This window comes from Sorex araneus, chromosome 2, assembly GCF_027595985.1.
Source record: "Sorex araneus isolate mSorAra2 chromosome 2, mSorAra2.pri, whole genome shotgun sequence".
Taxonomy (NCBI): domain Eukaryota; kingdom Metazoa; phylum Chordata; class Mammalia; order Eulipotyphla; family Soricidae; genus Sorex; species Sorex araneus.
This window is the reverse complement of record NC_073303.1, coordinates 50898091-50911256: the sequence shown is the minus strand read 5'-3', so window position 1 is coordinate 50911256 and position 13166 is coordinate 50898091. Positions and strand designations below refer to the sequence as shown.

General features: G+C 58.3%; 1 protein-coding gene across 1 annotated transcript; it reads right to left on the bottom strand.

The window, feature by feature from the left end:
- Positions 1-6114: 6114 nt before the first annotated feature.
- Positions 6115-13153, bottom strand: PTTG1IP (PTTG1 interacting protein). The gene is made up of 6 exons (XM_055124883.1): positions 12947-13153; positions 10497-10549; positions 9881-9989; positions 8385-8559; positions 7807-7853; positions 6115-7267 (listed from the first exon to the last, which is right to left on the bottom strand). The coding sequence occupies exons 1-6, from the start codon at positions 13032-13034 to the stop codon at positions 7221-7223; spliced, it is 519 nt and encodes a 172-aa protein (XP_054980858.1). The 5' UTR covers positions 13035-13153; the 3' UTR covers positions 6115-7220.
- Positions 13154-13166: the final 13 nt, after the last annotated feature.

Below are 13166 nucleotides of genomic sequence, written 5' to 3'. Positions count from 1 at the left end.
GGCGCGGGGCACGGGGCGGCAAGCTCAGGGCCCCGCCGCGTCGGACGCCGCCGGTGGGAGTGCGCGGGGCACCGAAGACCTCGCCGACCCCCTCGGGAGACCCCGCGGCTCTCGACTGGGCTCAGGCGGTTCCTCCCGAGCGAGCGCCCGCCGCAAGCTCGCCCCAGCCCCAGATTGTCTGAAACCTGACCACCCGGGTCCCTGGGGCCCCCCTCCCTCCTTCCAGGCCATTTCCCTCTACACAGTTGGGGCGGGGGTGATAGGGCCAAGGCGGGGCACAGCTCTGCATGCAATCCCCGGGCCATCCCTGTCCAGTTGGCACTCTTGGCTACAGGCGACTCTAGACGGGTGTCATGCCCCAGAGCACTGCCTTCCTTGAGCAGAACCTGTCCCGAGGCTGCTGAGTGATGGGGGCGGGGCGCGGCGTCGGGCCGACCGGTCACCCCCATTCTGACACCATCAGTGATAAAGCCTGGAGGCGGCACCTGTACTTCGAGCTCCCACTGAGATTTCAGACCCACGTGCAAACCTTAGCAACCAAGCATCAAAACCCAGTCCACGCGCGCGGGCGCCCGGGGAGAAAACCTCTCACTAGGAACAGGAACACAGCACAGCGGGAAGGCTGCTTGCTCTGTAGGTAGCCAACCCCAATTCAATCCCCAGCACAGCATAGGGTCCCTGAGCACTGCTGGGTGTGGCCCAAACGGACAATGGAAATGGGTACAAAAGAAAAGGTGAAAAAGGTGACCCTATGCTCTTAAGCTTACTCTGGGTGACTAGGGCTTGCAGAAGCAGGGATCAAATCCAGGTGGGCAGCACACAAGGCAAGCTCCTTACCCTATCTACTATCTCTCCAACACCTGATCCTATATAAAACCCACTTATGCAACTCGTGACATTTTTTTGTCGTTGTTCCTTATTTGGCTTGGGGTCCACATGGAGCATGCTCAGGAGGAGACCCTGTGCTAAGGGGATCAACACCCAGCCCCCCACTGCTCAGCATGTGCTCCGGCCCTTGGCATTACCATTCTGCCCAAAACAATCATGATTTGACGCCACATACATGTGTAGAAAAGTTAAAGCACACTGCCGTGAGCTTGCCAAAAGGTCCCCCTCGGTGCGTGTGCAACAGTGGGGCATGCCTATAGGCTGGGCAGCACTCACCACGAGCAGCCACACAGTCCCTGTCATGGAAGTTAGGGTCTGAGCTCAAGGCTTAGACGGCTGATTCCTAGCAGGGCCCCTTCCTGCTCATCTGTGCCTGACCCCACCCGAGCCAGGGTGCTCACGGGCCTCAGCACGGTGTGTCTAGGAGGAAGACCAGGCAGAGTGAGAAATACGGAGCATAGGGGCCGGAGAGATAGCACAGCGGGTAGGGCGTTTGCCTTGCACGCGGCCGACCCGGGTTCGATCCCCGGCATCCCATATGGTCCCCCAAGCACCGCCAGGAGTAATTCTTGAGTGCAAAGCCAGGAGTAACCCCTGAGCATCGCTGGGTGTGACCCATTTAGCAAAAAAAATATGGAGCATAAGAAGAGGATCTCCTGGGCTGGAAGGAAGCCCTTCCTTCCACCATGAAAACTTTTGGAAGCAAACAGCAACAGCTGCCATAAAGTCAATTTCCAACAACACTGTCTAAACTTAAAAGCAGAGGGCCAGAGAGCACTGAGAGGGCACGGTCTACCCAGGTTCCGTTCCTGGCACCACATTGAGTCCCCTGAGCAGGCCAGGAGTAACCCCTGAGCCCAGAGCCAGTGGCCATGGAGTCCCAATTGTCACATCAGAAGAAAGGGAGGGAAAGGGGAAATAACGATAAAACTAAGTGGGGACAGGGGCCAGTACAGGGGATAGTGTTTGTCTTGCATGTGACTGATCTAAGTTGGATCCCTGGCATTTCATATGGTTCCCATCCCATATAGTACCAGGCAGCCAGGTATAACCTCAAATAGAGAGCCAGGAGTAATGAGAACAGCCACAAGGAAAAAAAAAAAAAAGTGAGTGGTGTATTTACTGAGATATGAGATGAAAAAAGTGGAATCTCAACGGGAAATCAAGTGTAAACTTGAAAAGTCATGAAATGGTGTGTTCCATGGATAGACACAGCGGAAGAGATGATCCATAAACTGGAAGATGAGTGAGAGGAAAATCCTGGGACAGAAGTAAAAAGGGACAGGATGGGACTGAGGTGACACCCAGGTCTGGCACATCCAAAACCATGGTCAGCACCAAGCCCCACACCCACAGCTGGGGTGGCCCCGTTTGAGTAAACAGAGATGGCAGTGTTTCTGTCCAAGATACCCAAATAGCACAAGCAAAGCAAAAACGCTAGAATCCAACTATCATGCTAGAGAGCAAATACATCTTACAAGGGAGAAGCGATTAAACTGTTTGCTCTGTGACAGACTCAAACTCCCCATCGCCTTAACAGATACCCTTAAAGATACTAGGGGTGGAAGTGCTCAGCATAGGGACAGTGTCCAGCAGGCAAGATGCCACCAGGAGAACCCAGCCTGGAACGTGGGCACAGGGGGGCAAGCTGGGAAAGCTGGGCTCTCATCCCTCTGCCCTCAGACCCAGGCCGTGCAGCTCCCAGAGGTGAGAGGCTAGAGTGAAAGCCCCAGTGCACCTTCTCTGCCCATGGCATGCAGCCATGATGGGTGTTGCAGGTGGACCCAGCTTGGGTCAAGTGTCCACCTCTCACCTGGAAGGCACTCCATTTTCTCAAGGAACATTTGGGAGGTAAGAGACAGTACAGGGGAAAGGCACTGGACTTGCCCGCACCCGACTCAGGTTCAAATCCAACACTACCTATGGTCTGCAGAGCCCTACCAAGAGCGAGCACTGCCAGGTGTGGCCCAGGCCAACCCTCCCTTCCAATATAAACATGAAAGAAAAAAAAAAAAACACTTGGAGCTTGCGGAACACAGCTGGGGAGCCTGCCTGGGGTGGGGACTCAGCCAGTGATGCCAGGTCAGTCTTCCAGGAGCTGCCCTGTAAGGAGTCAAGCCTGGAATTGCTGGGTCTGGGAAGGTGGAAGTGTCCTGTCCAAGCCAAGAGCAGCTGAGGCACCAGTAGCTCAGAACCACCAGAGCAAGGGGGGTGGGGCAGCAGTGCGTTTGGGACACAAAGCCAAGCCCACAACTGGCCCTCATCCAGCCCTTGGATCTGTTCAGAGGAGGGGCCCCAGCCCATTGATTCCAGAGACAAAACAGAGAGCATAGTCGCCTGGGCAGAGAAGCCACTGGAACAGCTGTCTGGGCGCAAGCCCACATACCTGCCAGGCTCAAGCAGGAGGCTGTGATGCTAGGTGGCTCAGGCCCTAGCACCACAGCCCTCCCTGCCCCTCCTACAGTGAACGCCAAAGCACCATCTGCTCCCAATCAAATGCACAGGCCTGAGCATCACACAGAACAGGACAGAGGCATATAGCAGAGTGCCGAAACCAGTGGGGAGATGTGTCAGCGCCCATGGGCACTGAGGGGCTCCACAGACAGGATCTGGACAGCAGTCACCCCAGCTAAAAGTGAACATGGGGAGAAGCCCACCAGTCACCACCCTCACACCACCGGGCAGCTGGGAAAAGATTACAGGGCTGCCGTCACTTCTTCCACTGAGGGTTCATCCTCCCACCCATGTATCCACCCACACTTCCATCACCCACCCACCGCACTATTTCCTGAACTGGGTGCAGGTAATTAATTAAGAGTGGCATATCTTGGCCAAGGTGATAGATGCCCCTTGCATGAGTCAGAAATAGGTGGAGGGGCTGGAGCAATAGCACAGCGGGTAGGGCGTTTGCCTTGCACGCGGCCAACCCGGGTTCTAATCCCAGCATCCCATATGGTCCCCTGAGCACCGCCAGGGGTAATTCCTGAGTGAAGAGCCAGGAGTAACCCCTGTGCATTGCCGGGTGTGACCAAAGGAGAACTCTGCCTGGTATTTGTGGGTGGGTAGCAGGCAAGTACTGGGAGATTCTGATCAAGAAAAGATGGTGCTGCTGAAGGTCAGAGGGAAGGGTCAGCCAAAGCTGTGCAGGATCAGACAAGTCTGGAGAAGTCCGGCCCCGGCCACAGGGCAGGGGAGGAAGCTTCTGGGCTGTGTGCTCCCCTTCCCATCGGTGGCCACAGCAGAGATATCTCTCAACCCTCAGAGCAGTTGTGGCAGACCCTTCCCTGCCTAGTCTAAGACCCCACATCCACACCACAGGAACAGTCACTCTGGCCTGCTGGGAAGGACTCAGGGTAGGGCCAGCATGATTACAGGGGTCGGTTGCAGGGAGTGCCACTGTCCCAGAGTGCTGGCTGGTGCAAGGTCAGGAAAGCCCCATACGAGAGGGGTTCAAAGTGTGCTGGAGGGAAAGAGCACAAGGGTCCTCACACCTAAGGGGTTGTTGGAGATGAGCAGGTGCGTGGGCACCATGCAGCCCTCAGCAGCCTTCATCCCCCTGGCCTGGGGATCAAGGCTGCTCCTGGGCCCAGGTGGGGCTGGGTCATTTTCCCAGTGCTAGCTGGACACTCAGCTGATAGCTGCTGTCCCTGAACCTTCACCTGCTGGTCCTCTGGTGCTCCTGTACCAGGTTCGCATTCTCCTACCAAGCTGGTTGCTCAGGCCCACCTTTGAGCTCCATGGGATGTCTGCCAGCTGTTCTGTACACAGGGAGCTGCTACGGGTCCAGTCCAGACCTCTGTCCAGCCATTCTAATCTAGATAAGCTGTCCTGTGCATGGCCAACTACTCCAAGTGGTGGTCAACTCTTCACACGGATCACCTCTCTGCAGCTGGCCACCTATTCTTTGACGGGTTTCATAGCAGGTGCCAAAACTATGGGAGGGGCTGGAGTGATAGCACAGCAGGTAGGGTGTTTGCCTTGCACGCAGCTTACCCGGGTATGATTCCCAGCATCCCAGATGATCCCCTGAGCACCGCCAGGAGTAATTCCTGAATGCAGAGCCAGGAGCAACCCCTGTACATCGCCAAGTGTGATCCAAAAAGAAATAAAGAAAAAAAAAAAAAAACTATGGGAAATGCAGTTCAGGGGGACAAATGAAAACCATCATGCAGATCCACCAGACTTATTCTATGGATGGCCTAAAGTACAGCAGGAGGGACAGACATCACCTTAAGTCCAAAGGGGTCACACACATACCCATGTACAAAAGTAGGAAAGCTGAGGCACCAAAACAGAGGACAGGATGAAATGTGCCAGGAGGGAGCAAGAAGGAAGGTTAAAATACCACAAAGATATCACCTGAAGCTAGACAGACAGTGTGACCTGAGGCACACTGGGAAGGACAGTCAGAGGGGCATCAGGACAGAGATCCACCAGGAGGCACAGGCAGCCTGAGGACATGAGGGACCATGGGGGATACACCCATCAGCAGGTGCTGGAGTATGCAGACACAGGCCCAGGTGTAATGTACCTGAAAATGTGCAGCTCGGGAGGCCTCAGTGGCTGTGGGGCACAATGTCCAATATTCTCCGGGGTCTTCTCATGACCTTAGGTCCTGGTAGGGTCCCTGCCCCCATCCAATCAGTACCCATAAACTTAGGGGGTGGGCCACATCCAATGCTCTGCTCTCAGGGATCAGTCCTGGTAGGCTTGGGTCCCTAAATGGTGTTGTGACTCAAACCCGGGTCAGTCACATGCAGGGGAAACACCCCACCTGTGCACCACTGCTCAACCCTGACCTTTGACCTTCTGACCCTAAGGTCACACCTGGGGGAGGCCAGCACAGCACAGGCACAACCCCTCAGCAGTGCCCTGGCCTTCCAGTCTCATCTCAACCAGTCGGTGCAGCTCCCAGCTGCCCACCACTCTCCCCCACAGTGACCCCCATGTTTCAGGGGTCCCCGAAACACAGTCCCCGAGTGTCCATTTGCTTCCTGGACAGTCAGTCGTCCCCACTCAGGGCGTGAGGGGACAAACACGTTCCACACTGTGTGCCCCCACCTCTCAGAGAAGCCCAGGATGAGGGCGAGCCCATTTTTATCTTCAGGACAGGTACTAAGGAAGGTGGTATTCTGAGAACCATGGTGGGTTCTCACCCACAAAGGTCAGCAGCCACTGTCCCAGGGAAGCTACAGGAGTCAGTAAGAAACAGCCAGTCAGAGGCAGCACAGGGCCCGTGGGAACGTTTAGTGAGGTTAAGGCACTTCAGGGGTGATGCTCAGGCTCTGAGGCCAGCTGCCCCGACCAGTGCAGCCAAAAGCCGCGCCGGGACAGCCGTGTGGCCTGTGCGTGCAGGGTTAAACATTCTTAGTTATTAAGGCGTTCAGCTGGGCAGTGAAGAGTGGGTACATACACACTGCTGATTAATACAAGGGTGATCTGGGAGTGCGTGAGTGCGTGCGTGGTTTTCTGGGTACACAGCAGAAATCCTCAGGAATGTTTAGGACTTGGAATTGCTACTAAATGCCCTAGGAGTCCGTGAGTAGACCCAAGACTTGTGCCAAACTCAGTGCCCATGAGAGGCAGGACAGACTGCCCCGACAGGCCCACACGGCACCCAGGAGCTGCGTGCAGGGGCTAGAGGGGCTCACTTCCCAGTCTGCTATGCTGGCACACAGTTGGGAGTCCAAGCTGAGTCCCAATACAATGGGGGAGTTGGGGGATGCCTGTGACCCAGTGGCCCAGAGCTCTAGCTCCCACAACCTGTCCATTCACAGTGGAACCCACAGCTGCACTGAGGGACGCAGACTGCCCAGGCCCTAAGATGAAGGCATGCAGCCATCTACAGACCTGGCAGGATGCCTGGCCCAACCCTCTTTCCTCCAGCAGCTGACCAATGGCCACACCTGACCCCTGTGCGGGAGCTTACAAGAGGCAGAGGAAGGCACAGCAGGCCCCACGCACGCCCACACAGCCACGGCCCTTAGGGGGCTGATGTAGCCTCCAGAACCCCCAGCTATACGGGATAGAGTCCCTTTCTTCTGGCAAAGGTGCAAACTCTAAACCTCATCCAAGAAGGGTCTGCTGCAACCAAGTGTTCCTAAAAAGATAAGGCGCTGGTGATTTGAGCTGTGCCCAGGGCTCAGCTCCAATTGGGGGGAGCATAGCAAGCTGGCAGCCAGAGCCGCAGGCTGCATACCCCCCAGACCCCAACAGCAGGAGTGTGACAGGCTTGAGGTCTCGAACAGCTGATCCAGAAAGAGTGACAGAAAAAAGATTCCGTGGCCAGCAGGCTGGAGGGCGGGGCTGCACTGGGGTCCAGGGTAGGACACTCAGTGGTTCTCGAATCTTGCATAGGGATTCTCCTCCTTAAACAGACCTGCAAACAGACAGCCGTGATTACAAACACATCGGAACACACACCCCTCCCGGGAGCCAACCACAACACAGTGACACGTGTCACTATGAGACCATCATCCTAGGCTGTCAACCTGCTTCCCCTGACCTCAGCCACGAAGTTGGCAGAAGGCAGGGCAGCAAAAATGAGAGAGTGAGCAGGGGCAGGCTCTCACCGTGTATGGGGGCTCTCACCGCATGAAGGCTCTCACCATGTATGGGGGGCTCTCACCATGTGAGGGGGCTCTCACCATGTATGGGGGGCTTCACCATGTATGGAGGCTCTCAGCGTGTATGGGGGGCTCTCACTGCGTATGGGGGTTTTCACCGCATATGGGGGCTCTCACTGTGTTTGGTGGCTTTCACCGTATACAGGGGCTCTTACCGTGTATAAGGGGCTTCACCGTGTATGGGGGGCTTCACCATGTATGAGGGGCTTCACCGTGTATTTGGGGGCTTCACCATGTTTGGGGTGCTCTCACCGTGTCCGGGGGCTCTCACCACATACAAGTGGGCTCTTACCGTATTTCTTCCTGATCTCATCGTGCCGGGACTTCATCTCTGCTCGCCTACAAAGCAAAGTTCCACAGTCACACCAGACATAGCTAAGACAGTGCACTTTCATCACTGAAGCCAAAGGCTGTGAATATGTCCTGGATGTGTCACAGGGAGGTCCTATGGCTGTGCCAGGGCCATACCACCAGGTCTAAGGAGCAGCGGTCCCCGTGCTTAGACTTAGTGATACAAAAAGCCTCTTTCCACATCAAGGAAAAGTACTGACTAGTTACATTTGCACTGGGATTCGTGATGGCAGGGACAAATGAGTGTGTCTGTTCTAGAGGACAGCATGGAAACCCACACCCCAGCCTCACCCAGCTGGTCCGATCACCGGAGTGCCATGTACGGATACCTGGCGAGGTGGCCTGGGTTGCTGGCTGCCACCGCACTGCGTGAAACATGGACCTGGTGTGGTCCAGTGTGCTGGGACAGCAAGCTGGACAAGCTGGGGCGTGAGGTGGGGAGTGTGCCCTGGGTGACAGAGGCCAGAGCAGGGCCTACATACCACCCCGACTCTGCAAAGCCACCCAGGACCGCCTCACCTCTCCTCCTGCCGCACGCGCCGCTCCTCCCGCTCCCGGATGGCCTTTTCCTCCTGTTTGTCGGGCTCACGACTCCGCCGCCTCCGCCGGCGCCAGCAGCAGCAGCAGTAACAGATTCCCAGGACGATGCTCCCTCCCACCACCGACATCGCGATGATCAAGGCTTCGAAGTTCACTGGCAACAAAGTGTAACCCAGGAGCTGCAGGGGCACCTGCCCCAGCCTGGGCAGAGCCGACACTACCAGCAATGCCCTCCACCATGATGCGCAGACACATGTGCGTTCAACCTTGCCTTTCAAGAGCCCTGGGAGACACTTCCAGAGGGACCAGGCCTGTCCAGCGGGGTTCCAGTGTTCAGTCCTGAGTACCAGCTGACCCCTCACACAGTGGCTGAGCCCTGACCTCCTGGGGTTCGTGCTGGCAGCTAGGCTGGGCAGGGCTTGACGCATGAGCCAAGACCTTACCTTTCTCCCAACGAGCAGGACGTACAGCTCAGCTGCCCTCCTCCCTGCCACACCTGTCACACACACATCCCCAGAGCAGGCTCACAGGACCATGACGAGTTCTCTGGGGACTCTCCCTGTGCTATCTCCCACACTAATTAGCCCACAGTCTGGCTGCAGGGGTCCCAACCACCCAGGACAAGAGCAGCCCCAGTGGGGTCCAGTGCGTGAGAGCCTTCTCCAAACAAGCACACTGAAAAAAGCCAATGTCTTTCAATTCCAACTCCAACCAGGGTCCCATCTCCCCCAGGAGGACCCAAGCCAGGATGCTGATGAGCAGGCGTGCACTGGGAGGTCACATGCCAAAGTTGCTGCAGAGCCAGGAAGGCTGAGCCAGGAGGAACAGAGCCTCAGCAATCCACCCTGAACCCCACCCACTGATAGCAGCAGGGAGCTCAGAGAAACCCCAGAACAGAACCCTCCCTATGGGGAAAAAACTCTGCAACTCACAACATACTAGTGATCAGCTGCAGGCGGCACACACGTGTACGAACACACACACCCTCCTGCCCTGACACCAACTGAGCAATTTCAGGTGAAGGCTAACAGATACCAACAAAAACCAGGAAAACCATTTTTCAAGTCAAACACAGGAACCAGATCGTCAAGGGGGTTCAGAGAGCTCTGAGAGGGGCAAGGCCCAGGGCTGACATGGAGCCGACCACAGCACTCCTGGCACTGCAGGACCGAACAGCAGCTCGTTGGGCCTCACACTGACCGACCAGCCTGCTTGGCCGAGGACACGGGAGGGGTCCCAGGGCCCTCCGACTATAGCTTTAGCAGCAGCCACCCCACACCCCCCAGAAAGCAAACAGCAGCTTATGGCCCCCTAGAAGGCAGCTCTGTGTGATGGCAGGTGGCCCAGCATGGTTGGGAAGGGCACTGTGGCCCCCACCTCAGACCACATATCGATAGCCCAAAACACAACGTGCCAAGACATCCAAGGAGGACTCAGACTCCCCTCTATGCCCAGCTGCTGTCCCGGACACTTACCCCAGCAGACACCCCAGCGTGCAGAGCTCAGCTCACAGACAGACGCGGGGGGCAGAATCCTCAAGACGGGGTAGTCAGAGCAAGTCTTGTTGGTGTTGCACCACAGACACTGCAGAGAGGGGAAGAGTGAGGGAGGCCACAGCCCTCCAGCCCTACCCCCTCCCAGACAGCGCAGCTGGAAGAGAAGGTGCACACCAGACACTGTTTGTCTCACACCCAGCAGTAGGGGTCCCACACAGGGACACCCGCTCCCCCACTCCCAGCGTCCAGAACACTTCAATCACCTAACACACCCAGCTGTGGGGCATGAGGAGCTGCTTGAGCCCCAGGCCAAGACCCCACAGAAGATTTCCTTCCCAGAGGCCCAACCCAGGCCAGCTCCCCTCCAGGAACTCAACGCTCGTCCCAGAGTTGCATCAAGCAAGGCAGGCCCATTCCATGGGACGCTGCACTGCAGAGGTTCCTGCTGAATCCTAGCCCAGATGCCCCCACCCTGACACCCGAGAATAGAGCTCAAGCTGGGCACTCACCAAGAAGGACACTCACACAGAGGCGGGCACGCACACAGAGGCGGGTATATACCAAGGCCGGCACTTGCATAAATGCGGGCACTCACCGAGACATTGCTTAGGCACTCCTTGCAGGTCGTGTTGGTGAACTGGGAGCAGGCTGCAGGCAGGGAAGGGGCAAGGTGTCACCGAGTCCTGGGTCTGCCCTGGCACGGAGGTGGGCACCCACAGAGCTCTGGGTAGAGACAGGCCCAGGGCACCACCCAGAAGACACTGTACCATAGGCTACCACTTCCCTGTGGACGCTGGAACCTCACAGAAACACCCCACGTGGCCACACATGGAATTGCTATGGAGAACCCCAAACACCTGCCACAACATCTCAGAGTCCCGCCATGAGCAGCAATCAGGGCAGACCACAAGCCCCCTGCACACCCATCAGAAAGCTCAAGTCCAACCAGGGGCCCATATCCAGGATGTTACAGACCACAGAGCACCTGGGGCACGGGGGTGCAATCATCTAGACCCAGCCCCCTCAACTCCACCCCAAAAGACCAGCACCAGAACACGAGAATGTCCCAGCAATTTGATTCATTTTGGTTCTGGGGCCACACCTGGTAGTGCTCACAGGATCACTCCTGGTGGGCTCAGGGGACCATATGGGATGCTGAGGATCAAACCCAGGTGGGCTTCAAGGCAAATGCCCTCCCCCACTGCACTATCACTCCGGCACCTCCACTTTAAAGGAGACCCCTTGGGAATAGGGTAAGTGAAGAGAGCTTGGAAAGGGACAGGCTCAGGCAGGGAGCATCTGCAGGTACAAAAGAACCTGAAGCCTCTGGAGGAGAGGTGGGCTAGGAGCCCAGTAGGGCTGAGGGATCCCAGGGAAAGGAGTGGGGTCCCCACAGAATCAGCGGCTTCCGGGTAGGCAGAGTAAGGCCAGAACGTTGTAAACAGGGGTTCTGTCCCCAGCCTCGCCACGCTTGCAAAGAAAGCAACAGAGACACGCAAGAGTCATCAAGGGCCTTCAGCCATGGGGCAGGTGGTGAGAGCCTTGCAGGGTGAAAGCAGGGACCTGAGCAGGCCAGACTCGGTTCTGCTCACATGAGGACATTCATCAGACAAGGTCTGGGGGCAAAGGTCCCATCACAGCTCACCCTTGAGGGTAGCTGGGCAGTGGAGTGAGGAAAGGACGTTAGGCCGGTGCCAAGCCAGACAGCCTTGTCAACCTCAGACAGGCACCCTCAGGGGCAAGAGCACAAGATACAGGAACCACCTCATAGACTGCCCCAGCCCGGGGCCTCTGCCTGTAGCAGGCCTGGAACTGCCAAGCCTAATAGTTGTGCCAAAAGTGAGCCAGGCTGGGAACAGTCTCCGTCCCTCCCTGATTCCAACACACCTTGGGCATGGCCCCTGGTCCACTCTCCTGACTGTCAGGCACCGAGCATCACGTGCCCAGAACCCTGGGCTGAGAATCCCCGATTCTCCAGTCCTGTGACCAATAACCTTCATCTCTATCCAAGAAATGCAAAGACAAAGGCCCGTTGTGGAGCAGAGTTCAGTTCTGCCTTCGGGTTTCGGGTGGGTCCTGACTCACTGTGAGAGCAGGAGGAAGGAGCTGGCCCTGGGCAGGGGGGTGAATGCCCCACGCCCATGTGCCATGCCACTGCCCTTCCACCCCTGCACTTAGGGACAAGCAAGACCTGTCCTGGTCTTCATCCCCAGGTGTTCACATCAGGTGGGGTGGGGTGGAGACATTAACCCGGGGGGGTCAGCACCCCAGGGAATGCAGGAGGTACTCAGAGGGGCAGAGAAGGTCCCCTGGAACAAAAAGGCAGGTCCCCTGTACTGTGCCAGGGAGCACATGTGTGCCGGTGTCAGTGGGACCTGGTGGGACTCAGCGGGCCTGCAGGGCGCTGACCCCCATGCAGAGGACAAAGGGGTAGAGGGCTGGGGGGACGTAACAGAATGGAAGCCAGGATGAAGACAAGCAGACGAGGGTGAGGACCAGAGGGTGAACCGCCTGCAGCCCATCAGCGTGGGGAGCAGGACCGGAGCGCCGGCCTCCCTGGGCGCAGCAGCCTGGCCCCCTCCGTCCCTCCGACGCTGGGCGAGGGCCCCTCGGAAGAGGACTGCCTGAAGCCCGGGAGACGGGGCTGCCACCTAAGGCCCGGGACTGTCCCTCCCCGAACGAGGGACACAAGCCACGCCCCCCACCCCGACCCCGACCCTGGGTGACCCCCGCCCCGACCCCCGTGTCCCCCGCCCCGACCCCGGAGTCCCCCACCTCGACCCCTAAGTTCCCCACCGCGACCCCGGCGACCCCCACCCCGACCCCGGCGTCCCCCACCGCGACCCCGGCGACCCCCACCCCAACCCCGGAGTCCCTCACCGCGACTCCGGAGTCCTCCATCGCGACCCCAGCAACCCCCGTCCCGCCCCGCCCCGCTCTGACCCCGGCGACCCCCGACCCGATCCCGGCCGGAGCGACCCCACCCCCGCCCCGGCGACCCCGGCCCGGCCCCGGCGGCCCCGCCCCTCTCTCCACCGCGCTCACCCCTTCCCGGTGGCTTCTGCGCCGCGGCCGCCTGGAGGAGCAGCAGCGGCAGCAGCAGGAGGAGCTCCCAGAGCGGCGGCGGCGCCATGGCCGTGGCGGTGGCGCCCGGGTCGGAGGGTCGCTGTGGCGTCGTCGCCCCGCCTCAGAGGCCGCCTAGTCGCCTCACAGCCGCCCCACAGCCCCGGCCGGAAGCTCCTGCGCCGGAAGTGGGCGGGGCGAT

What these genes read in the sequence shown, in the direction of transcription:
- PTTG1IP (XM_055124883.1), bottom strand. Translation starts at nt 13,034, where the DNA reads ATGGCGCCGCCGCCGCTCTGGGAGCTCCTCCTGCTGCTGCCGCTGCTG. An exon ending in GCAGAAGCCACCGGGAAGGG is followed by an intron (nt 10,550 to 12,946) that starts GTGAGCGCGGTG and finishes CCCTGCCTGCAG; the next exon opens with CCTGCTCCCAGTTCACCAAC. An exon ending in TGAGATCAGGAAGAAATACG is followed by an intron (nt 7,268 to 7,806) that starts GTAAGAGCCCAC and finishes GTCTGTTTGCAG; the next exon opens with GTCTGTTTAAGGAGGAGAAT.